Source organism: Manis pentadactyla, chromosome 4 (genome assembly GCF_030020395.1).
Source record: "Manis pentadactyla isolate mManPen7 chromosome 4, mManPen7.hap1, whole genome shotgun sequence".
NCBI lineage: Eukaryota > Metazoa > Chordata > Mammalia > Pholidota > Manidae > Manis > Manis pentadactyla.
Window position 1 is genome coordinate 172,429,342 of NC_080022.1, and position 27,064 is coordinate 172,456,405.

Genomic DNA, 27,064 nt, shown 5'->3' on the forward strand with positions numbered 1-27,064 from the left:
TAAGCCCCTGTTGACCCCAAGGAACCTCCTCCAGAGCTGGCGGCTTCTTGGATGGGTAGGGTAGCTTCAGTCTGAGATCCTCAGGCGGGGAGGCTCGAAGGCGACTAAATTGCCTCCTCATGACAGTAGATGGCAGCACACACATACTCATTGCAGCTCGCGAAGCTGTTCGCGGACTTCCGGCTGCGCTGGAACCTAACAGGGGCACGACAGAGAGCTCTGCCCCAAGTTGGACCCGCTTTAGTCTCCAAGGCCCAAAACAGAATACGATGAACAGCCTCCCCTCCAGCCCTCTCTCTGCTTCCTCTTCTCTTGGGCCCCGTGCTGCAGCGACCTCACCAAATTTCAGTTTCCGGTCCAGGGTCGTTTCTTGCTTGCTTAATCTTTGCCCTTCTGTAACACCTTATGAAATGAATGCCCTTCCAGTCCTCTCTCCTAACCATCCTCAACTCACTTTTTTTTTCTTTGAATGGTCACAGTGATCTTAAACTTTAGATAAGTGTAAAGAAGAGAATGACAAAGAAGAGAGGGAGGGAGGACTTGCCTTACCAGATCAGATGCAAAAACAGACTATGACGCCTCCATAATTAAATCGACGTAACATTGATATGGGAATAAACGACTCTGTCAGAACAGAATACACGATCCAGAAATAAGTCCTACTATATATGAAATTCTAATATATAACATAGGGGGTTGTTCAGTTAATCGGAAAAAACATTAAAATGATTTTGCAATAGGTTTTTCAAATGGAAGAAAACAAAATTAAAGCTTTATCTTACACTATCTATAGAAATGAATCATAGACTGATTAAAATTTTTAATGTAAAATTTCATTTTATAATTAGTAATGAGTTATGGAGATCTAAAGCACAACATAGTGATTATAGTCAACAATATTGTATTATAAACTAAAGTTGCTAAGAGACTAAATCTTAACTGTTCTTAGCACCAAAAAATGATAAATATGCTGTAATAATCATATTGTAATATTTAAATGTATCAAACCAACAGCTTGTACACCTTAAACTTACATGATGCTATATGTCAATTATATTTCAATAAAAATTCATAAAATCTTGTATGAAAATTTAGGAGCCTGCATGTATGATGGAAGAGTGAGAAAATATTAACCAAGATTGAAAACCTAGAGGCAGTAAAAAAAAAAAAAAAAAACCCTGACTAAATAAAAGTTAAAACAATAGTTTTGCAATATGTATATATATTGAATCATCATGTTACACACCTTAAACTTATACAATGTTATATGTCAATCATATTAATAAAGCTTGAAAATGTTTTTTGGATGGAAAAATATAATAAACAGTTGTTAGGTAAACAGATTTAGAAAAAAGTTGGCAATATAGATGGCACACCATGGATTTACAGCTCTACTATAAAAAAAGATCTTCCAGATTGGCAAGAAACAGGCAAATAATCCCATAGAACAATGGCAAAGTCATGATAGGCAATTAATGGAAGAAGAATTTTAAAAACTAAAATTTTCAAGTGGACAGAGAAGTGTAAAATCAAGTAATGATATGCCACTTTATACCCACCAGACTGACTAAAATTAAAGGGAGCAAAGACTGTCCCTGGCAGAGATACAGAGAAAGGTACACTCTCAGACTTGTTGAATATTATTGAGGGAAGGAGGTGGTGGAGCCTGCCTGGAAAGTAACCTGGAAACATTTATTAAAATTAAAAACACTTCTACTCCTTAACTGAACAATCACGTTCTTGGGAATTTATCCCATGGAAATAAAACCATCAGTACATAGGAACAAGTATACAAGGATACTCTGTGTAGTATTAGTTATTTGCAAAGACACTGGAAACAGAGTGAATGCCCATAAGTGAGTAATGGTGACACAGCCACACAATTGAATATTATGCAGTCTTTAAAAAGAGTGAGAGCTGTAGCAATGGTCTTGGAAGGATTTTCATGAAGTATTGTAGAGTAAGAATAGCAAGATGCAGAAAAGAATGAATAATATGGTCCTGTTTTTGTAAAACTAACAACAAAATATTTTTTTGTGTGTGTATGTATACCACTGCAGGAGTATTGAAACAAAAGGGATGAATGCAAATTGGGTTAGAGATGTGGGTTACCTGGTTGGGGAGAGGAGAGGGAAAGCCAGGTTAAAAAAAAAAAGACTGGTTTTTAAAAAGTTTGGAAGATACATTATACTTATGTATTTAGGTAAAATTGTTTATGCTGCTATGTGAGAACAATACATTTAAAGAGAATAAAATAGGAAAAAAATCTATTTCAAACCTTCATCATCTTCTATTACATCTTCCTTTTGTCAAGGAGAGTTGACCTCTTCTGAACCACACCTTTGAACCCACACCATGCCCCGTATAGACAGACTCCTTCCTATCTCCACACCTGACCTATGGACACTAAGAATCATGTCTAAATCATGTGTCTCTTCCAAAGTCTGGGTGCTCCTGCAGGGGGACAGGCAATTCTAATTACTGTCCTAGCACAGGTCATCCACAGGTTAAATATTCAGTAAGTCTCACTAAGTGATTGCTTCACCACTCAGCCTGGAGAATCTGCAGAGGGAAGGTGGATGCCATGGCCCTAGCCTTGTAGCAACTCTTAGAGCAGTTGGTCTCAAATTTTCATGGTCATCAGAATCATGTTTTGCGGGGGTGGGGGTAATATTGTGATTTGGCAGAACTTGGGTGGGGCACCTAATCTGCTGACCCCATATTGGAATCTCCTTTAAACTTAAGATCCACTTAGACAATTGATTTCTTTTCCTCTCTATTTAAACTCTCAAAAACATCTCAGACTTAGCATGTCCAAAATGCAACTTTTGATACCCTTCCAAATGTGTCTGCCACCCACCCAATCTCAGCAAGTGTTTTCACATGCCACCTGTTTACTCACACCAGGAATTTGGAAGCCATTCTCGATTCTATGCTTTTTCTCATCCCCAACATCTAACCCACTATCTCCTTGCCAATTATTCTTCAAAATGTATCTTAAATTGCCTTCTTTTCATCTCTACTGCCACCATTTTAGTCCAAGCCATCATCATCTATCATCTGTCATGGAACTTATTGTAGTAGCATCTTATCTGTTCTCCCCACTTCCATTCTTGCCCCCTTACAATCCATATACAGGCAGTGATGGAGCTCTGGAAGATGTAAATAAGTTCATATTGCTCCTCTTCTCCAACTTGATCAAAGACTTACCTCATGTGTGGAATAAGCTCTAGCCCGTTGCCATGACTTCGAGGCTCTCCTAGGTGAGATGGTCCCTGTCTCCCTTTCAACTTTTCCTCTAAATCCTCTTCACCCACATCTTGCAGTATCTCTAGCCACTACATTATCCCCCTACATAATATGCCGGGCCCGGCAAAAAATAAAAACCTGGGGCCCTTGTTCAAAGTTAATAAGAGTTTCAAGCCATGACAGTAGAGAACATTAAAGCAAGTGTGGAGTCCTTCTGAGTACAGAGCTTTGTGCAGCAGGCCCTGCCTTGGCCTGGAACTATCTGCCCCAGTTTATAAGTCCCAGCTCTCAGCTCAAATGTCACTTCCTCAGAGGTGTCACCTGATTGTCACTGTACTTAGACTCATACAGTTTCTCTCTATCACATCACTGAGTGTCATTTTCTCCCCAGTACCTGGCCATATCTGCAATGATGTCATTTGTTTACTCATGTATTGTCTGTCTTTCCCTACCTCCTCCCTTGTCTTTCAAGAGCGATGAAAATTAATTTGATTATCTATGTAAAGCATTTAGCATAGTGCCTGGTGTAGAGTCAGCTCCCAGTCCTTCAGTTCTAGAACATGTTATTTTTTGTATTATTATATTGTTGTATTATTGACAGGGACCATTTGTAGTGACAGAGCTAAGTCTGATATCCAGGTTTCACTTCTTAAACCCTAGAAGAAATGCCAAGGTCTTAGTTCTTAAACTCTAGTAGAATTCTTGGCCTATCCATCTTTGTGTCCCTACAGTGCCTTGACCTTGATATTCAATGTATGTTTCTTTAATTGAAAATACAGTGACTTAATCACTTCTCTAGGTAGTGGCCAAGGAGCAGGCACTTGCTTGTTCTGTTGTGGAGATTAAATGACTTAAAATATGTGAAGGGCTTGAAACAATGCCTTGCATGAAGAAAGTACTCAGTAAATACTAATTAATACTGTTGCATTATTATCTGATTGTGGATTACCTATGGCTTATGTTTGAGGAATCTATTCTCATCACCCTTGAGTGATTACAAACTCACTTAGTAATTGGGCCAATCAGGAGCTCCTAATAAAGAAATAAACCATAGAATATGTCCCAAAGCTAACTGAAGTCATATGAGAACTATTTACCATTTGAATTGTCTATGTTGTCTTAATCCTTGAAGAGTGAAAGATGAGAGAAATGGCTGGTGTGGACATTCTTTTAAATCACTACATTGGATTTTTGTTTTTAATTGAAGTGGTATATATGTATAGGCTTCAGCTCTTTTAGCTCTTCCTTACTTTTATCATGCTTATTTCCAATATTTCTTATTTCCAAATAATATGCTCATACTAATATTTCTTGATTTTTTTCAAATATAGACATTATCTATTGAGTTCCTATTATGCAAGAAGATTGAAATCTCTCAAGCTATTCCCCCTTTCCTATATCCTCACTATATATGCTTTTATCAAACTTTTTGTTAGGTCAATGTTCAGTTTGTATATTATTGTGATTGTAAATATTTTCATAACATTACTATGATTACAGTTTTTTCTTACAATTCCCCCCTAGAGTAACTCCCCCTCTTTTCTTATTTGCTTAGTTTTCTGTATTTTTATCACTAACGTTCCTCTCCAAACACTTCAGAGAAGTCTAAGTCTCTTTCAAACCCTTTAGCTATCCCATCAGATTTCTTTTTGTCTTGCTAACAGCTTTCCTGGGCGCCTCCTACTCATGTGTCCCCTATTCTTATCTGGATTGGGTATTTTTAGGCCTGCTGCACTGTTGTCATCCTGAAATGTCTGTGTGGTCACCCTGGGAATTTTCTTTGCTTATTTCTCAGGTTGGATCTCCATTTTCTGTATCTCTACTATTACTCTTTGTTGTTTTACTCCTTTATTTTGCTGTAGAACATCCTTTAGTGGCTTCCAGGGTAAAAGTACATGGGTAATTTTTTTTTTTTTTTTTTTAGAGCTTGCTGATTAAAAGCGTCATTTTTCTCTCTCACAGCTGATTAATGATTTGGCTGGATATAAATTTATAGGTTGGAAACCATCCTCTCAGAATTTTTAGGTAATTACTCCTCAGTCTCCTTCCCTCTGTGTTTTAGAGAAGTCCAAGATCATTCCAATTCTCTGTCCTTCATATGTAACCTATTTTTCTTTCCTCTTTGGAAATCTTTAGGAGCTGCTCTTTGTCCTGTGTATCCTGGAATTTCACAGTGCTATCCCTAGCAGCGTTATTTTTCATCCATTATGTGGGCCCTCTCAATTTGGAAATTCAGGCCTTCAGTACCAGAAAATATTTACATGTTATTTCTTTAATATGCTCTTCCATTTTTTTCCTGTTCTTCCCGGAAAGCCAACTATTCAGATGTTAGATTGATCCTCACACTTTCCTATCTGTTTTTTCCTCTTTTCTATCTCATCCATTAAAAACATTTTTTTTATTTAGTGTCTTCTATATGCCATTCATTATTCTTGGCACTGGGGATACGGAGGGGAACAAAACTGAGAAAAATCCCTGCTCTCAAGGAGCACACATTACACATTAGAAAGTGATAAGTACTATGGAGAAAAATAAAATTAGGGAAGGGAGCTAGGGAGTTCAGAATACGGGGCTCTGTGATTTTAAATAGCATTATTAGGGAAAATCTTACTGAGAATAAAGACCAGAGTATGAGTGGTGGATGGTGAGCCATGTGGATGGATATCTGGGAAAGAATGATAGGCAGAAAGAACAGTATATACATTATCTCCCAAGTAGGGCAGACTGGAGTGGAAACGGACTTAGGGATTAAGATACAGCCAGGTGGTGTGTCCAGAGAATAGCGAAGCAGGGTGCAGAGAGAAAAGGAGGTCTGAGAGGTGAGGTGGTAGTGATGCCAGGGTTCTTGTTTGCTGAGTTGAAGAATGAACTTAGCAAACACCCAAGGTAGTAGAGCTAGGGCAGAGGCTTTTATTTAGAAATAAAGTGAGAGGAAAGAGCTCCTGGCTCACACCAGGAGGGGACAAGAGAACCCAGGGTGGTGCGTTGTCTAGGGGATTTATAGGCAGTTGAGGACTTTTGGGAACTGAGGGCTTAGGGTGTGGACTTGTACCACCTGCCCTACCCTCAAGGTGGGCTGAGTTATTGTCTGTTTGCTAGGGCTGTTTACAGTGAAGTCATGGGTTATGCTGAGATACCCTTGTGGAACATTCAAACTTTCCAGGCCAAGTTGCTCCTGGCCTTTTGACCTTTAGCTGATCTCAATGAATATGTCTATATTCCTAGTCTGGTATCTTTACCCTATAGAATTAGTGTGACCTTGCCTTTGCATAATGCTGAACACAGAGTTTCGATAGGGACTTTACATTGTTACATTGCTTTGACTGTAAATATCTTGCCTTGCTTTTTCCAGAGGCCCTCACCCTACTCTGTCTAAGCCCATGGTCCCTGTCTCAGTAGTAGGTGGACTTTACTATGAATAACAGGGAAAGCCCCTGGAGGGTTGGAGCGGAGGACTGACGTGATCTGACTGACCTTTTAACAGGATCACCATAGCTTCTTTGAAGACTGTAAGGGGTCAGGGTGGTAGCAGAACACTTAGAAGTTACTGCAATAATTAAGGAGACCAGGGTGTCTTTATACTCTGTTTTCTAGGAGATTTCTGTGACTTTATTTTCTAACTCTTCAATTGAATTTTTTATTTCTGTTTAATTTCTTTTTAATTTTATTTGTTTAATTTCCAAAAGTTATTTCTTAATTTTGAATTTTCTTTTTCGGCATTCTTTGCTCCCTGATGTGGTCCCTTGTTCCCTGATGTGATCTTCTATCTCCATAGATATTGACTGTAATTGTCTTATGGTTTCTTTTGCTACTTTTGTTATCTCTAGTTCCTCTGAATTCCTTTCCGTTTTTGTTTTTTGGATGGGGATGTCTCTTTCTTTGTTACAGGTTTCCTTCTATCCAACTATGGATGAGAGCTGAGTGGAAACTCTGTGGATGGGGTTTCCTGAATGATGGACTTCTCTGTGGAGTATCTGGACAGGAGAATGACCTTTATGTTGGGGAGGCCTCACTCTCTACTCCTGTTTTTGGACGTGTAGGATTTTTCCTACTAAACCAGAGAGGGATCAGTTTCCTAGAGAGAGATCCTGTAGTCTTTTGCTGGGAGAATAATTATCTGACCAGAATGTTGGCTTTTACCAAACCTTGCCATTTGCAGCCTGTTATCTCCTTTAGCTGAGCCAGATATGTCAAAGTCTCTCCAGCATATCCAAGAGAATTCTCCAGTTTCCTTATTGGGTGGGAAAGGGATTAAGAGTTACTTCTCTCTAAACTGCCTTGTAACTATTCCTGTTTCCGGTTACATCCACACTCTCACCTTCAGTGATACCTGGTGATTCCAATTCCTGAGTCTTTCTGATACTCCTCTGCATTAATTCAACATGTTTCCTGGCTTCCTCACTCCAGGACTTTGCTTTCTCCATTCTACTAGTTCATTTCCATTTATCTATGCTCTTTACCTTCCAAAATTTTGTTGACATCTGTTGTCCCTTCTTCAGGTCTCTTTGTCCATGTAAGTTTATGTCCTTCTGATTCTTTTACTGTCATTTTAGTGGCATTGGGAGAGGGAAAAGAGGTAAATGTGTCATGGGTATCCATGTGATTCAATCTGCCACATGTATCCTCAAGTCTCTTTACAATGTTTACATTGTGTGTTTTGCCTCTCCCTAGTTAGGGAGCTCGTTTCACTGCTTAGAACTGTATTCTCCTTGGACTGCAGAAGGTAACATAGGAATAGGAGATACACACCCTTCCTCCAAAAAATTACATTCCGTTTGACTCTCAGGGTGAAGTAAGGGTCATTTTTTCATTGCGTGATTTCTGTCAACTACTCTTTTCAAAAGTAGGGAAGTTCTGCTACTCCTGTGTGTTTTATGTGTTTTGGCTAAGGGAATTGGATGGCTGGGTGGGGTCCTTCAGGAACGTCATAAGGTGGAAAAACCTGATTCATAACCCATACAAAGTCAGTGATAGGGGCAGTAGATTACCAAACTCAATTTCCTTACTTTATAAAATGGAAACCGAAGCCCAGAGAACTTGAATTGATTTGAAACTTTGGTCTCTTGAGAAATACTTTTCTAAAATGATCGCTTGAAAATGCCAAGTTCTTAGCAGTCATTGGGCCTTTGCGTCTAATGTTTCCCCTGCCCCAAGGTTGCAGGCCGCTTCTGTTCCTCGGGTCAAAGGTCATTTCAGAAGTCCCTCTCATCACTGCACCGTTTTATTTTTTGTAGCACTCATTAATATTTAAAATTACTCAATTGTTTTATTATTTATCTGATTTACCACAGTGGAATGTAAACCCTTTGAGAGAAAGGCCTTTTTCCGTTTCGTTCACGGTTTAACATTCAAAGCAAACCGGGATTCGAAACTGAGCAGTCTGGCTTCAAAATCCTCGCTTTTGGCCACTACATAATGCTGCCATTTGGTGAATAAAACAAAGGAAGGGTTTCGCATACAGTGGGGGAAGCAAGAGGGCAAAAAAAGATAATGCATTCCGGGAAGAGAGCAGGTGGAACACATCCATACACACACGCACTGCGCCCCGCGTCACCTTTCTCTCCGGAAGCGCTCGCAGCTGTCCAGCACTAGCGCGCACGCGCGGCCGCCGGGGTCGCACTAGGCTGCGAGAGGAGGGCGGGGCGTGGAGGAAGGTCCCGCCTCCAGGGCCGAAAGGCGCCTGCGTCCGCTGGGCTCCGTTCTGGACGCGCATTCTCGCTTCCTCCTTTCCCGGCCTGTGCGCACCGAGTGGGCGTGGGAGGAGGCGGGGAACAGAGGAGGGGAGCGAGGGGTGGGTGTCGCGGGAGGGAAGGAGCTAACCGGAGAGCGTCGTCCTGAGAGGAGTGAGGGAGGCAAAATGGCGGATCGCTTCTCCCGCTTCAACGAGGACCGAGACTTTCAGGTAAACAGGGGCGTCGCCGAGGATCCGGAGAAGGCGCTGGCCGAGCAGGAACCTCCTCATCCCCCGCTCCCAGCTCTCTTTTCTTCCAGACTGTTCCGGCTTATCAACCGGCTCGCTCTTCTCCCGCCTTGGATTCCTCAGGGGGCCTCCCAGCTTGAGGCGAGGCCGCATCTCCTCTCACCCTGTATTTTCATACCTTTTAAACTCAGGCTGCCGCGTTTGCAGCTTTGGCCTGTTTGGGCTTCAGGTTTCGGAACTCGAGCCTGGCCGCTGCGTGGGGTGGGGGAGGTGCTCCCCTCGGGTCTGCCGGGCCTATGGAGGCGCAGGGCTGGCTCCCGGGGGGATAGAGGGCTGGGTGGGGAGGCCTTGGGGGCAGTGTTGCTGAGACCAGGGCTTCTGAACCCCTGAATTTTGCTCCATGGCCCTGCTTGGAGAGTCCTTCTTTCCTCACTGTAATAAATCCCTTTAGTTGTTGCTTCTTACATTTCCTCGAGAAAAGGGTGCTTTGGTTATCAGACGCCTTCTTGATTAGTCAACTGTAAAGATTTCCCCGGGTGTAAATGTTGCTGTTACTAGGCCGTCAGTTGGCCTTGGAAAGCATGTTACAGGACTATGGTTGATGTAAGCTTTGTCTCAAATCCTACTTCGAAAGGAGATGTGGAAAAAGCGTGATGGTGATGGACTTTTCAAGCTGTGATAAATAGTGCCAAAAGCTTGATTTTTTTCTTTCTTAAGTTGCAAATGTATGGAAACATGTCCTTGTGATGACAAGTATTATTTAGGAAAAAATTAAGACCTGAATTCGAATAACTCGTCTTTCGGATGTTTAAAAAACCTTCCTGTTGAGCATTATAATCCGCAGCAATCTCGGCCACTAAAAAGGGATTTAGTAGAGGTTGGCTATTGCTAGGGTAAAATACAATCTTAGAGTCTCAAAGAAACCACTGCATTACTACCGCATATCCTGGCAACAGGAATTTGGACCAGAGAATGAACACTAAAACTCAAAAGTTTTTTCCAGGTGCACATCTTCCTCAAAAGAACACAGGAATAATCTAGATAAGTTTCAGAAGGCAGTTTGAATTCCCTGAGATGATTGGGTTGGTAAATAAACAGGTAAAGCAGTTAAACCAGCACTGTTAACGGTCTACTGCATGGAAGGTTTATTAGAAGTTTTGCAGCAGTAAGGGATCTGGGGGCTGTTGAAAACCTTGTGATCGTGCGCCTGCTGTATAGCTGCAGCACAATACAGGATCTCAAGGTGTATAAGGATATAATGCAGGTCCAGGGAAATTTGAAGCAGTTCATTTTAGGTATTTGGTCCCCGATAAAGGTGGTTTTTTAGCGAGCATTTTAAAACATGAGTAGGCTGCAAAATGTGTGGGCTTTATTGGTTACTTTTTAGAGACATGTTTATAACTAAAACCCTTAAGTGCTTTGTGGAAGAGAGAATTTCAAGGTGACCTAATAAAATTGAAAATAGGTAATCTGGACAATTAAGTTTTGAGGGAAAATGGCTGTCACCCATGGAATTTTAGCAGGCTTAAACAGGATTTGCAGGGTCTTGAAAGATTTTGAAAACTGGGTAGCAGAGTATAAATGCTGTTACTTTAAAAAATTGAGAAAGTCTACCTTTTCAAATAAGATGACTTTTCCAATGCTTTAGTTGGGTTTATGTAAAACTTGCTTCAAGTTACTGGGTATTCCTTTGAAGATAATGCATATGTGTTGTAATAACCAACTCCTGCTGCATTGGGCCAGCCAGGAAAATGTTGGCTTTTTAAATTCAGTTGTCCTAATACTATGTGTCAGTAGGGTATTGGGAATGACAGACTTTCAGACAGTATGTTTAAAGCTTTTGTAAATTATTGTACTAATAGTTCTAAACACCATTCATTTAAAAATACTCGAGTAGGTCTTTTCTGGATGTTTTAATAAAGGGAAAATACAAATTGATTTTTATCAGTGTCCTTTGATTTAAAGTTATTGGGGAGAAGTAATAGGATGCTTCTGTGTGTAGTGTATCTGAAACATTTTTTAAGGTCAGGTTATTAAAAATTAAATGTGGCCTCCTTTTAAGGTTTTAAGTGACAAATGAGGTGAAGTCACTGAGTACACTTGAAAACAAACCCTAAGTAGGTTTCCAAACACAGTGCATAAATTCTGTTGCTTTAAAACAGATCTTCTTATAGCACTGAAATTTTGGGGGGGCAATCTTCTCTGGTAAGTTCTAGATGACTATCATTTTCTTTGCCTTTTATTTGGCAAGATAATTTAGAATTGTAGAATTTTATTCTTTGGCAATTTACCATTAAGTTCAAATTTTGGAGTTTTAATACTGTCTCAAACTGAGTCAGAATTGGGTACACTGTTAGATTGGTGAACACCTAACCGTTCAGATGTGTTTTGTATGATACAGTGAGGAGTTTAACTGTATTATGCCACTCGAAGCACTTCCGAATATAGAGTGATCATTATCAGGGGTGTACATTAAAAATTTTTTGATAACTTCATTATAATAATAAACAGGTACTATTCTGCAGGCTTTATGTGTATTATCTCATAATCTTCACAATAACCCTATGAGTAGGTACTGTTACTCCCATTTTCGAAAGAGTCAGCTGAGGCACAGAGTTTTAAATAACTTGGCCAAGTACACACAGTTTGTAACTGGCAGAGCCTGGATTCAGACTCTGGTACTTTGACTCTTGAAGCTGTGCTCCTGACCATTATCTCTGCTTGCAATTATGTGTTTTTATATAACTGTAGTTCAGTTATCAAATATGGAGGATAAACTTACAGGTCACAAAGAATTAATGAGTTTTTAGAGAGGTGCGACAGTTACAGTTTTTACTCTGTTCTGTTCAGATTTGTTTTGGGTTCATCTTCCAAGGGCTTCTGGGGAGGTTTCTGACCGTCATTAGTTACATTGTGTCAAAGAGCATATATTGTTAACTGTTTCAGCTAAGACAATTTTCTGTGTAGCCTTTGAAAGTGATATTTGATCTTTGGAAAGCTTTGTGAAATAGTCTGATGTATTTATTTTTTTTAAATGTCTTAAGAGTTTTAACTGCTTCAAGAATCTGACCTGAATTTCTGAATGAGACATGATTTCTGCCTACATTTACCAGATTAAGGCATGTTTGTTGATAGATTGAAATGTTACACACAAAAAAATGGAAAATACATAGGATAATTTAAGATACAGATTATTTAGCACTTTGAATTATATGTTCACTAAAGAAAGTTTTATTTGTACAGTGATGTACAGCTCTAAAGTGTTAAGATACACTGTTTAGCATTATTGGCTGTGCAGCTGTTAATGGTGATGTAGCTGAATGCTAGTGAGGAAATGTTCTTCAGCTTCTGTAACTGTAGAGAACTGGTGACTTAAAGTACTTTGTCTTCCATTCTTTCTTGTTCTGAATGTCTTCATTAGAGTTCTGATGAAAAGGAGCTGTGATGATAGATCAAGGAATGGTAAAGTAATGGGAGAAACAAATATTACTGTAAAGGTCATAATAAAAATATAAAAAGTGCCCAAGAACTTTTAAAATCTATGTAAGTGTTCATAATGGTAAATAGCAATAAGCAAGTCATGTATTACTTTTATGTAGTATGTTTGTAGGATTTCTCTCTGTGTTTCATGTATGTGACCAGGATGTGATAAATCTTAAGATCTTAAGTGAGGAAGTTTACAGTTTAAAAATATTCAGGTCACAGAAGCATGTTAGTAAATTTTCTGTGTGGTACTGTAATAGAGTTGGCATTCTATTGCAGACATGCCAGAGAGGACACATTAGCAGGTGTTCTAATCTCTGTTAACTGGGTCTCTCTCCCATTATCTGCCTGAGATGCTACTAGCTATGAAAGTCAGTGTCACCTTTGCTTGGATTAGTGAAACAAGGCAAAATCATTGCTCTTCCCTTTCCCATGCATATTATGATAGGTGGAAGGGATTGGAACAAGGCTGTATAGGTTTCAAAATAATGATGATGAATTGACATGATCATTAGCAAATATAAAATTGTTGGTTACTACATGTTCTGGGGATCAAGAGTGACCATATAAGGTCAGCATAAGGGAGGGCTCCCTAGTGGTGATCTAAAGGGTACAGGGTATGTATCTAAGGCAAAAGGCTCTTAAAAACTTGGAACATGTCAAGGAATAATGTCACAGGAGAAAAATGTATACTTTGTATTGAAGGGAGAATGGGGTTGGCAAGACTGTGATCATGGGACCTCATGTGATGATGCGCTGTTTTCAAAGTGGGCATGGGGACCAAGAAGAAACAGATCCAAATATACTATAAGGCTGATTATTACAGGGCTGTTCTAGTGCTGCAGCATTATAGCAAAATAGGTGTCCCTGTTGTATTCTTTCCTTTCATTCTGTGTGTGTCACATAATTCTCATTAGAGTACTGCAGAGGGATTATCATTTTCTCAGGTCTTTATGATAAGTTACATAATCTAAACTAAAATTTGTGCCTTAAAAATTTATTAAAGCACATATATAATTAGCTGTCCTGATTGTGCTGCTTCATAGCTGAGATACATTTTCATTTATTTGGGTACATGGCAAAATGAAAAAAAGACAGTCTGTTGTCTTGATGTGGTCAGTATTACCGTTTTCTGAAAAGAATAACAGGTTCATGAGATCTTGAATTTGAAACCCATGTAGAAGTTTCATTTTTTTTCTTGTAAACTAATAAGTTTCTACTATCTTATTAATGAAAATGTATTCCAGCTTGAGTTCTTGAATTCTGTTAAAATTCGTTCCCTGAAACAACTTGGTACTTTTGCTTGTGTGTGTGATATTAATTCTTTCTTCATATTAGCATTCCCATTTAGTATTAAGTGAAAGCTGACTCATGGTAATTACCAAAGGAATTACAAAAGACCACCATAAATACTGAAAGAAGTCATTGATTAGATATTGCAGTGAATACCAGAAGATGTAGTGATCTTCCAGTTATAAGAAGTGAATTGACCATTTAACTATGGAATTCTAACCAAATGTACTTAATGCATATTGTATTAGTGCAAAAACTTAAATATGCCCATGGTGAAAGACAGAATATACTGTACTGTCAGGCTTATACTAAATTATTTCTTTGGGATTTAACAAATACATTTAGCATTTTACACCTAATTTAGGAATGGATGAAGAAAAAGCTGAAGTTGCTTTGGCACTTTACATAGGTTAAGAGCACATAATGTAGTAAGGACTATAGATAGTAAGAAATTAAAGTTAGGATCAAAACAGGCATTTCCTGTTACTTGCCTTAGTTGTTCTTTTTACCGACGTTGTTGAGGTAAGATAAATCTTATGGGTGTCACTCAAGCAGCCAGAGGTGTATTACAATTGGTCTCATCTCATGAAGTTCCAATTATTTGTTGTTGTCACTCTTTTGGCAATTACATTGATTTCAAAAAGGAATTTCAACTTATCTCGGTAGTTTATAAAATTGAAATACAAAACAGCTCTCCATGTTTAAAGTTGTAATAGAAAAACAGTCATTGGCTCTGTAGCTTCTTACTATGCTGCTGGACAGTGACTTCAGTGGGGTATGTAGGGGGGTCTTGATAATATGGGTGAACGTAATAACCTCAGTTTTGGTCATATGAAACCTTTATGAGATTGTATATCAATGATACCTTAATAAAAAAAGGAAAAAAATCAGTCAGTGGTCATGTTTTGTGACTGGTTTTAAGTAATGATTGTTGGAAAAGTCAGTACTCATATCTTAACTGTTCATGTTAACAGTTTTTTCAGAGTTGAGGGAGTAGAGAGAACTTTTCATCCTTTTTGAGGCAGTATTGATAAAACAAGAAACTAACTTGATAATGTGGGTGTTGACTCTTGAAAAAAATAATGCTGATGCTTGTGGATTGTATGCTGTAGAATCAGTAATTTCTCTTGTTGTTATGAGTAAAATTACCAGTTATTCTAAAAGAAAGGGCAGAAGTAGTTGAAAATTTAATTGGTTTAATACTACTTTAAGGTACTATCTGCACAAGAGATACCAAGGGGTATATATACCTTCAGAATGTTTTCTAGAAAACAAACTAATTTGTGGAAGGATTGTTAAATAAAACAATATTGGAATAGTGGTTGTACTAAGACATATATTGAGTACGTTTGTGGTGGGAGTTGCTTAAGAAGTAGTGTTTTTCAAGGAGCTTTTGTTCTAGAGAATAAAAGTAACAATAATTTGTTCCTCACCAGCATAATTATCAGATGGATCGTATAGTTAGTAAATGCAAAATTGTAAGGAAAGGAGAAAACCCTCAAAGTGGGATGATTGGACGTGCCTTTAAGAAGAAATCAGCTTTTAAGCTGGATCTTGAAAGATGGGATTGCATCCTGGCAAAGGAAAGGAATGGGAGATACTCATTTGGAGAAAAAAGCTCCAACTGAAGCTCTTGATTTTTTCAGGACAATGATTATACAAGCCATTGGGCATAGGGAAAAAGTGAAATCTAGGGCTACAAAGATAAGTTTTATTTTAATGTTCTAAGTAGGAATGTACTAACTGTTTAAGGTATTTAAATGGGATAAATATCAATGCAGTTTTTCTTATAGGAAGATTAATTTGGATACAGTTGTATTAAATGTGCTTTACATACTGTTAAAACTGTGATACCCAGTCTGCACTAACCAGAGTTAATGTGAGTGGGGACAAGGGAGTGATTGTAATAATGAACTATGTAATTTTAAACTTGGTGAGGACTTTGGGGTGTAGGGGTAGGGTAATGGAGTGAAAAATTAGATCAGTGGATTGTAGGTTCTGATGGGGTTTAAGAATTTTGGAGGTGCTAGAAGAAATGAACTGGAAAGGTAGAAGGTTGTGGTTGCAGGGCACACTGTTTGAAATAGAGATTATAGAAGGATTGAGATGGTTGGTATTGACCATGCGAGTTAAAAGGCTAAGGGAGAATGGAGGACAGGATCATTATAGGAAAGGAAGTTAGGAACTGAGACTCCAGGATGTTATAAAATCATCTAACTGGACGTCAGAATGATAATACTGTATAGTTGTGTACTTATTAAAGTGCCGTTATATACATTCTTACCTAATTCTTCTAGTAACTCAGCGAGGTAAATAGAATAGGTAGTAACTCTTATTTTATAGATGAAGTAACTGAGGCCCAGTTACTAAGCTGAGTTTTGAACTTTTATCTTCTGATTTCTTTTGAAGTGGGCTTTTTTTTGCAGAGGGGAGTGTCGGTATTGTGTACAGTCGGGAAAGCATTGCATTTTCTACCAGCTAAGTAACTGGTAGGAAATTGTTGGTATGCTTCTGGAAACATCTCAGTATTAATAAGCTTAATTGACTGTTTATGACTTCCTGCTGGCCGTTACACTAAGAACAGGTATACCAGACAATTCATTCTGTTTCCCAAATATATTTTTGAGCGTTCATCTGTTAGAATGCATCATAAAATATAAGAAAAGAATATAGAATCAGTCTGTTTTGTTCATTTGTTTCAGTAAAAGAGTAGATGGGACAGGAGAATGGTACGTCTAGTAGACATTGTCAAACTAGGGTCCTATGAACTTATCCTTGACTATTCCAGCATCAAAAGTTGACTGCTATGACATATAGTGATGATACTATCAGCTGCTATTTAAGTATTACATGCCAGGCCCTATACCAGGGCATTTTGGAGATGTTTAAATAATCCAAGTCACCATCCAAACCAGATAATGGTATCCCTCATTTTACAGATGAGAAAACTGAGACTCAGAGAAATTGAGGCTACACAGTAAACTTAGATTTTTTTTTTATTATTAAGGTATCACTGATATACACTCTTATGAAGGTTTCACATGAGAACATTTTGGTTACTATATTCACCCATATTATCAAGTCCCCTCCATACCCCATTGAAGTCACTGTCCATCAACGTAGTAAGATGCCACAGAGTCACTACTTGTCTTCTCTGTGCTACACTGTCTTCCCTGTGACCCCCAACACACCATGTGTACCAATCATAATATCCCTCAATCCCCTTCTCCCTCCCTCCCCACCCACTCTCCCCCCACCCTTCCCCTTTGGTAACCACTAGTCCCTTCTTGGAAAGTTGGTGAGTCTGCTGCTGTTTTGTTCCTCCAGTTTTGCTTCATTGTTATTCTCCACAAATGAGGGAAATCATTTGGTACTTGTCTTTCTCCGTGTGGCTTATTTCACTGAGCCTAATACTGTCTGGCTCCATCCATGTTGTTGCAAATGGTAGGATTTGTTTTCTTCTTATGGCTGAATAATATTCCATTGTGTATATGTACCACATCTTCTTTATCCATTCATCTACTGATGGACATTTAGGTTGCTTCTATGTCTTGGCTATTGTAAATAGTGCTGCAATAAACATAGGGGTGCATAGGTTTTTTTGAATCTGAGATTTTGTTTCCTTTGGGTAAATTCCTAGGAGTGGTATTCCTGGGTCAAATGGTATTTCTATTTTTAGTTTTTTTGAGGAACCTCCATATTGCTTTCTACAATAGTTGAACTAGTTCACATTCCCACCAACAGTGTAGGAGGGTTCCCCTTTCTCCACATCCTCGCCAGCATTTGTTGTTCCTTGTCTTTTTGATGTTGGCCATCCTAACTGGTGTGAGGTGGTATCTCATTGTGGTTTTAATTTGCATTTCTTTGATAATTAGCGATGAGGAGCATCTTATATGTGCCTATTGGCCATCTGAATTTCTTCTTTGGAGAAGTGTCGGTTTATATCCTCTGCCCATTTTTTAATCGGGTTATTTGATTTTTGGTTGTTGAGGCATGTGAGTTCTTTATATATTTTGGATGTTAACCCCTTGTCAGATATGTTTGTTTATGAATATATTCTCCCATTCTGTAGGATGCCTTTTTGTTCTACTGATGGTATACTTTGCTGTACAGAAAGCCTTTTAGTTTGGCGTAGTCCCATTTGTTCATTTTTGCTTTTGTTTCCCTTGCCCTAGCAGATGTGTTCAGAAAAAAGTTGCTCGTGTTTACATTCAAGAGATTTTTGCCTATGCTTTCTTCTAAGAGTTTTATGGTTTCATGATTTACCTTCAGGTCTTTGATCCATTTCACAGTAAACTTAGATTTGAACCTTGATCTTTCCTAAGGTGTGTCTTTTCTTGTGGTTCCTGATTGTCTCATGTAAATTCACTAGGCTTGTAAGATTCTTAAGCATCTGGTGCCATTGTAACAGGTATATCCTTTTCTCTTTTCTCTTCTTTGTCCTGTTTCTTTGTAGTTTGTTCATACTGTTTTCTGGACATGCTAGGCTATTTTATTCCTGTTTTTGCATATGCTCTTACCTGTCTGGATTCCTACTAATTCTTCAAGCCTCAGTTTGATAACATCTCTGATAATCTTCCCCAGGCAGTTAACTGCTTCATTTTCTCATAGCACTTTGGTCATATTTCAGTAATAGCACTCTTACTAGTAATAGCAGTAAGTAGTACACAGTGCTTATTTCTCTGTTGGGTATGATCTCATAAAAACTCTTATTAGGTAGGTTCTATTATCCTCATTTTACAGGTGAAAAACTTACTCAGTTCACATAGCTAGCAAGTCAGAGAAGTAGCTTTCAGGTACTTCAGACTAGTCTCAGACTTTAACCACCCTGCTGTTTTTACCTCTCTTACTGTATACTTCCTTCTTATAATTTATCTCATCTCATGGATTTAGAACTCCTTAAATGCAGACTATCTTCTGTTTTATTCATTTTTCTTACTGAATCAGGGTCTGGCACCTAGAAATTGGTCAGATACTTGAATTAATGGTTGAGTAAAGACAAATATATAGGAAGGAAAGGCTTAGAGTCTGACAAGAATGGCCAGACTTGGGGACTCAGCTTTCTGCTGTGCTGCAGATAATCTAGGTTGAACTATCAGTTTCTGTGATATCCTATAAAGCCAGTTGAGGGGTAATTCAAGTATGCAGGTTGTGTTATGGATAGTTATACTCTCACTTTGTATGTATTTATATATAATTAACAGTCATCTTTTAGTTTTGAGTTTCCCTTTGTGTAACAGATTGTAGATCACACTTGTTTATCTGTGGACTAGTGCAGAATTTTTGTCACATGTCTGGATACAGCTATATTTTTATCAGCCAGTTGTTAAATAATATGCATTACTATGGTCCCAGAAGAATTCTCAACTACTGACTCCCTACCTTTTGTATTTTATTTTATTTTTAAAATTAATTAATTAATTTTGTTGTCATTAATCTACAATTACATGAAGAATATTATGTTTATTAGGGTCCCCCCTTCACCAAATCCCCCCCACAAACCCCATTACAGTACTGTCCATCAGCGTAGTAAGATGCTGTAGAATCACTACTTGTCTTCTCTGTGTTGCACAGCCCTCCCCATGCCACCCCCCCCTACATTATACATGCTAATCGTAATGTCCCCTTTCTTTTTCCCCACCCTTATCCCTCCCTTCCCTCCCTTTCTCCCCAGTCCCTTTCCCTTTGGTAACTGTTAGTCCATTCTTAGGTTCTATGATTCTGCTGCTGTTTTGTTCCTTCAGTCTTTCTTTGTTCCTATAGTCTTTGGGTTTGAGGTGAGTCTCTTGTAAGCAGCATAGAGATGGGTCTTGCTTTTTTATCCATTCTGTTATTCTGTGTCTTTTGATTGGTGCATTCAGTCCATTTACATTTAGGGTGATTATTGAAAGATATGTACTTATTGCCATTGCAAGCTTTAGATTTGTGGTTGCCAAAGGTTCAAGGTTAGCTTCTTTAGTATCTTCTAACTTGACTCACTTATTGAGCTATTTTAAACACTGGTCATTCTTTATTTTTCTCCCTTCTTATTCCTCCTCCTCCATTCTTTATATGTTGGTTGTTTTATTCTGTGCTCTTTTGTCCTTGCTTTAACTGCTTTTGTGGGTAGTTGATTTTATTTTTTGCCTTTAGTTAGTATTTGGTTGGTCTGCTTTCTTTGCTGTGATTTTATTTTCTCTGGTGACATCTATTTAGTCTTAGAAGTGCTCCCATCTAGAGCAGTCCCTCTAAAATACCCTGTAGAGGTGGTTTGTGGGAGGCAAATTCCCTCAACTTTTGCTTGTCTGGGAATTGTTTAATCCCTCCTTCATATTTAAATGATAGTCATGCTAGATACAGTATTCTTGGTTCCAGGCCCTTCTCTTTCATTGCATTAAATATATCATGCCATTCTCTTATGTCTGGCCTGTAAGGTTTCTGTTGAGAAGTCTGATGATAGCCTGATGGGTTTTCCTTTGTAGTGACCTTTTTTCTCTCTCTAGCTGCCTTTAAAACTCTGTCCTTGTCCTTAATCTTTGCCATTTTAATTAATTATGTGTCTTGGTGTTGTCCTCCTTGGGTCCTTTCTGTTGGGAGTTCTGTACACTTCCATGGTCTGATCGATTATTTCCTCCCCCACTTTGGGGAAGTTTTCAGCAATAATTTCTTCAAATACTCTTTCTATTCCTTTTTCTCTCTCTTCTTCTGGTACCCCTATAATGCGGATATTGTTCCTTTTGGATTGGTCACACAGTTCTCTTAATATTGTTTCATTCCTGGAGATCCTTTTATCTCTCTCTGCGTCAGCTTCTGTGCGTTCCTGTTCTCTGGTTTCTATTCCATCAGTGGCCTCTTGCATCTTATCCATTCTGTTTATAAATCCTTCCAGAGATTGTTTCATTTCTGTAATCTCCCTCTGGACGTCTGTGAACTCCCTCCGGACTTCATCCCTTAGCTCTTGCATATTTCTCTGCAGCTCCATCAGCATGGTTATGAGCTTTATTTTTAATTCTTTTTCAGGAAGACTAGTTAGGTCTATCTCCTTCTTAGGGTTTGCCTCTGTGATCTTGGTCTGTATCAATTTCTTCTGCCTTTTCGTGGCGATAGATGTATTTGTGGGGAGCTGGTGCGTGTGTTGGGTAAGAGAAAGTCCCTTCTTGCCAGTTTATGGCCTTCCTCTCCTGGGAGAACAGCAGCCTCTAGCGGCTTGTGCTGGGCAGCTGCATGCAGACAGGACTTCTGATCTTGCCCGGCCGCTATGGAGTTTATTTAGCTCTGCAGTTGCTGTGGGTGTGGCCTGCCTCAGGCCGCTGCTCCAATATGGCGGAGCCGCGTCAGGGGGAACAGGCGGGAGGCTGTTTATCGCGGTGAGGGACCTCCAAGCTGCGCTGTGGGGGTTCGGACGCCCAGAGTTTCCTGGGATTTGCAGCTGCTGGGCTAAGTGTCCCAGGGTGCTTCCGTCCAGCTGTGGGGTCCCTGTCCCTTTAAGACTTTCAAAAAGCACTCGCTTTTCTTTGTCCCAGGTGCGCCGGTTGCGGGGACCCACTCACAGGTCTTACTGTCCTGTTTCCCTAGTTTCCATTACCCCACTTACGCACTGTGTGTCTGTGCTCCAGTTTGGATGGCTAGGGCTGGGTGATTAGCAGTCCTGGGCTCCCTTTCCCTCCCCGCTCCGACTCCTCTCCTCCTGCTGGGAGCTGGGGTGAGGGGCGCTCGGGTCCCGCCGAGCTGCGGCTTGTATCTTACCCCCTTTGTGAGCCGCTGGGTTCTCGTGGGTGTGGATGTAGTCTGGCTGTTGTCCTGTGTCTTCTGGTCTCTCTTTTAGGATTAGTTGTATTTTCAAAAATATATATGGTTTTGGGAGGAGATTTCCGCTGCTCTACTCAGCCACCATCTTGGTTCTCTCTCCTCCCTGCCTTTTTTAATGTTTTAATGTCTCAAGAATTATATGCTGTATTTTGCATGTGTTTTTGAAAAAGGTTGATTTCTCCTATGGGGTTTTTATAAGTTACTAATTTTTCAGTGTAGTTCTTTGGAAACCAGTCCTTTCTTGTTCTAGTCGAATTACACAGAAAATTTGATATGTCAAACAGGTGTACATGTATTTTTAGATGAGTGTGTGATATGCTCATACCCTGACCCAGTGTAATATGTTTTTAAGTTCTTCATTATTTGCTGAGATTGCTAGTCAGTTATCTTTCCTACCAATTTACACAGAATTAATAAATGGAATTTATTTTTCATGGTTATTGACTGGCCCCTCAACAGTGCTTTATAACACTAGTTCATCAGTTTGTAGCTCTTTAAATCTCACAGCCTGTGCAGTAATGCTGTAGTGTGATCATCTGGATTTTACAGCAGGGGAAATAGGACTTGGCCAAGAGAGAGGTTTGGTAATTTGCCCAAGGTTATAGAGCTAGCAGATGGTAGTGATTTGATTTCTGGTGTCTCTGACTTTAGAGATTTTTGTTTTTTGTAATAATATACCGGTGTCTTGTAATTCAGACTGTAAGATTATGAAAACAGTAGTGAGACATTGGGGTTTTTGGGGAATTGATCACAGTGGAGTTTCTGTCCCTTTTCTAGATTGAAGTAAATTTTAAGTGTACTAATAAAATGACACAGTAATCCCCCAGAATGTCCTTATCTTTTCGGTTAGGTTTTTTTCCCCTCTTGAGACATTTTCTTTCTGAGTTGTGTAGGATACAACTAGAATTATTTGAAATGAGTAGGAGAGAGGGAGAGAAAGATGAAGTCTCTTATTTGGTGACAGGACTGATTTTGTTCATAGGTGGAATATGATACTATCCTATCTGCTAAACATACCATTTTTTTGTCCATGGCAGATGAAATCAGCATCATCATATGTTTTGAATTTAGTCCAAGTTACAAGCTTGTTACTTGAGTTGTGAGGTAGGGCTACAGTTACTGTATCAGCTTTGTGACCTTAGACAATCTCTAAAGGGATAGTGGTAGATGGAGTACAAAAGATAAATTTTTGTTGGGGAGATTTGGAACAAAGAAAGAAAGGAACACAATATGCAACTTAATAGCCAGAGTCAGGTGCTAAAAAGATAGGGCTAATATCAGTTGTACAATATACTGCCAGAGATAGAGCTACTTTAAACTTGGTTCACACCCAGTCTAAATGGGAAAAGTCAGGATTTAAAACTTTAGTTTTGTGTAATTCTTGTGTTAATAACTGATTTGACTGTTGATCAGAAACCTCTGGATCTACTGATTTTGACTAAGAATACTTTCATTTTTTTTTTCAGAAATTGTTTTAAATTTTAATAGTCATAGAAAGATGGAAGAGAATATCACCTCTTTAGGGTCTTAAATATTGTGTTTTCCTGTTTGAGATTTGGGTTGTTGGTTGTGATCTGTGGGATTATGTGGATTCCAAAATCAGCACTGGTTAGCAAATAAGATTCCACTTTTATGGATAAATGTAGGGCAATCTCTGTCTCTATTTATATTTAAATGATCACCACAGCTAAATTTGTAATAGAGAAGTTTCCACATTTGCTATGTGCTTAGAAGCAGAGCCCTTAACCTATAAGAAACTAGAGCTACTGTGTATTTTAATGTTGTGTAGGTCAGCCAGGTTCTATTCATTTGTAATTAAAACTGTCACAAAGTAAAGTTTTTTATGAAAGAGGCAGTTGAAGGAGTCAGCTGAGTGTATATATATATACACACGTGTGTGCTTTTGAAATCTTTAATGCCTTTTTTTTAAGAAAGTGAAATTGCTTCTAGTCTGTCTGATCTTTTTGAACTTAAATTTCTGATCAGCATAAATACAAAGCTTTATTTCAACTCTGAAAGCAGATAGTATTTAGAAAGGAAGAATTGATTTAGACAATGGAATAAGTGTTCCAAACAGTCATCATTAAAACTTTTAGGAATGCTGTAAACTAGGGTCTGTGGATTTTCAGTAGGATGACATATGTTCTGGTTTATGCCTTTTGTCCAGGCATAATTACAATTGTTAGCACTCCCTTTTACTCTCAAAGTGCCTTAGTTTGTATGGTACATTATGATACCATCCTAGCTGTAATGGGGTTTGTGAGATAAATGAAGTTTTAAAGTAGGGTAAAGTAGGAAAAAAAACCAGCTTCAAGTCCCTGTTGAGGCCTTCAGATAATCAGATGCCATAGTGTTTTTGGAAAGAATGATCTTAATAAATCTAAGTTCAACAGATTGACTTGAAAAAAATTTTGTGGTGAGAGAGACAAGAACTAAAGTATTTATCATCATTTTCACTACTACTATGACTTATCATTTGCGCCAGGTTTGAAATCACATTTTATATTCTTTCCTCTTTGCTTTTTTAGTACAACATTCAAAAGGGTAAATGGATTCTGAATGAAAAGTAAGCCACTTAACTTTTTCAAAGGCACCCACTATTTCCAATTTTATATGGGTTCTTTCAGAGTTCTGTAATACATATACATTCAAACATTCTCTCTACCTTTCCAAAGGGTTTCATGAAAGCACATTTTTCAGCACTTTGATTTTTTTTTCTCTTAATAATAGGCACAGAGATTATTCTGTAATTAAAAGGTTATTGTTTTTTGTTTGAATTTTAAACTGATTTTAGATTTATAGAATAGTTGCAGAAATAGTTACAGAGTTTTGGTATATGACTTGCTCAACTTCCCTTACTACAATGGGAGACTATTGTACAATGTCTGTATCATAATGTAATGATAAAAACTAGAAAATTAACACTCTGGCAATAATATTAAATAAATCATAGACCTTATTTGAATTTTACTTTTCCACTAATGTCCTTTTTCTGTTTCAGTATCCCAGCCAAGACTCCATGTTGATTTCTTCTAGTTATTTCTTTGTCTCCTCTAATATGTAACAGTTTCTCAGTCTTTCCATGCATGTTTTTAGTGGTAACTAGAAGGTTTTGACTGCTTTCTATAGAGAGCACTGTTTCAGAATTATGGAGGCAAGGTTATTAGTAATCTTTGGGTTTTGTATAGTGTAATACAGTAGTAGGAATATCACACTAAGAATCAGCAGCCTTTGTGAATCTGTGACAGTCTTTGTTACCAGTTTTTTTACTTGTAAAATAGGGATGATAAAAAAATTCTCTAAATTCAACAGATTGCCAAATCCTGTATTGATTATTTCACAACCTTGTTAAGATAAAATTTCTGAAGGTATTTTATAAAGGTAAAAGAAGCTGTACCTGTCTGTGTATAACGGAATGGTATTGATCCTTCCCAAAACATTTTTTTAAAATAAACCTTTTCTTTTAGGACAGTTTTAGATTTCTAGAGATGGCTATAAGATAGTACACAGTTCTTATTAACATCTTACCTTAGACTAGCATTTGTTACCATATTAATGAACCAGTATTGATATATTGTTATCAACTGAAGGCCCTACCTTTATTCACATCTCCTTAATATTATTCCCTTAAGGCCTTTTTTCTGTTCATACTGTATAGGATACTATGTTACATTTTATTGACCTGTCTCTTTAGACTCTTCTTGGCTGTGACAATTTCTAAAAACCTTTAAAGAGCAAAAAAAAATTTTTTTAATTAAAGTGATAAACAGTCTTATGATGGTTTCACATAAACAACACAGTGGTTTCAACATTCACTCATATTATCAAGTCCTCACCCCCTCTATGCATTCACTATCAGCCTGGTGAGATGTTATAGAGTCATTAATTGTCTTCTCTGTGCTGTTCTGCTTTCCCCGTGACCTACCTATATTGTGATTGTGAATTGTAGTGCCCTTTAATCCCCAACCCCTCCCGTTTGGTAACCACTTGTGCCTTCTCCGTGTCTTTTAAGTCTACTTCCATTTTGTTCCTTCAGTTCTGCTTTATTTTTATATTCTGCAAATGAGTGAAGTCATTTGTTGTTTGTCTTTCTCTGCCTGGCTTATTTCACTCAGCATAATACCCTTGAGGTCTATCCAAGTTGTTACAAGTAGTAGGGTTTCTTTTCCTTTTTATGACTGAGTAATATTCCATCTTGTATATGTACCACATCTTCTTTATTCATTCATCTGTTGATGGACACTTAGGTTGCTTCCATAACTTGGCTGTTGTAAATAGTGCAGTGATAAATACAGGGGTGCATATATAAAAGAGCAAAATTTAATGTTGTACTTGTCATTAATTTTGGGTCTAGTTTTAAAAATACTTCTATTTATCATATGGACCTATATATACTCTGTAACACAGTGGGACCCTCTAATTTTTGTGTTTTTATTTACTCTTTTAAATCAAACACTTTAACCTATACATTTGTGTTTTTGACATTGTTAAGTACATTTAGGGCTTTTTGATATAAAAGCCTTCATTAAGAGAAGGAATCTGAAAATGAAAACATTGTTCATGTAGGCAAAAAAAGATTTGCTTTAAATGATTCAGAGAAAACCAGGGACTGCTTTCTTTTTTGTTAAAGAAAAAGGCAGTTTCATATATCTTCTTGGATCACTTTAATGGCCAACTGATACAGTCATTCTTATTTTTTTTTTTTTAAGGTGTACAAGATGGTGGTTTAATACACATGTATATACTGTGGAATGATTACTACAATAAAGTTAGTTAACACATCATCTCACATAATTACTACTTTTTTGTGTGTCTGGTGAGAACATTAAAAAAATTTTTTTTTGATTCGGGTATCATTGATAAACAATCTTATGAAGGTTTCAGATGAGCAACATTGTGGTTACTACATTCACCCATGTTATTATCAAGTCTCCCCCACACACCCCATTGCAGTCACTATCCATCAACGTAGTAAGATGCTAAAAGAGTCACTATTTGTCTTTTCTGATAAAGTCATTTTTAGCTCCTCTTTCCTTGGGGAAAGAACTATCTGTTGATCTTTAAAGAAACTCCCTCCAAATGTCCATTGTCTCTGTTCTTCTCCAACAGTTTCCCCCTTTACTTTCTTTTTCTGTATGTTCAGTCCCCCCTCCCTTTTAAAATCCTGATAAACAGTTCTAAAAAACAAGTCTTACTACATCACTCCACTTAGTTGCACGTAGAGTAAATCATAGATTAGAGAATAAATTCTGTGCCCTACAATGACAGCCTTGTCCCCTTCCAGTCCCTCAGTGGGAGAATCCCCACAGCCCTTCCTTGCGCCTGTCTAAG

General features: G+C 38.2%; 1 protein-coding gene across 4 annotated transcripts in view; it reads left to right on the plus strand.

Annotated features, from left to right (window-relative positions):
• The first annotated feature begins 8,496 nt into the window (after window positions 1–8,496).
• Window positions 8,497–27,064, plus strand: part of GPATCH8 (G-patch domain containing 8) — a 112,227-nt gene continuing 93,659 nt past the window's right edge. The window contains exon 1 of one of the 4 annotated variants that reach the window (XM_036883117.2): window positions 8,497–9,151. In XM_036883117.2, the coding sequence (XP_036739012.1) occupies window positions 9,107–9,151 (45 nt within the window). In that variant the 5' untranslated portion in view covers window positions 8,497–9,106. The remainder of the gene's footprint in view (window positions 9,152–27,064) is intronic. The other 3 variants (XM_057501545.1, XM_057501542.1, XM_057501539.1) reach the window with 3 other exon arrangements.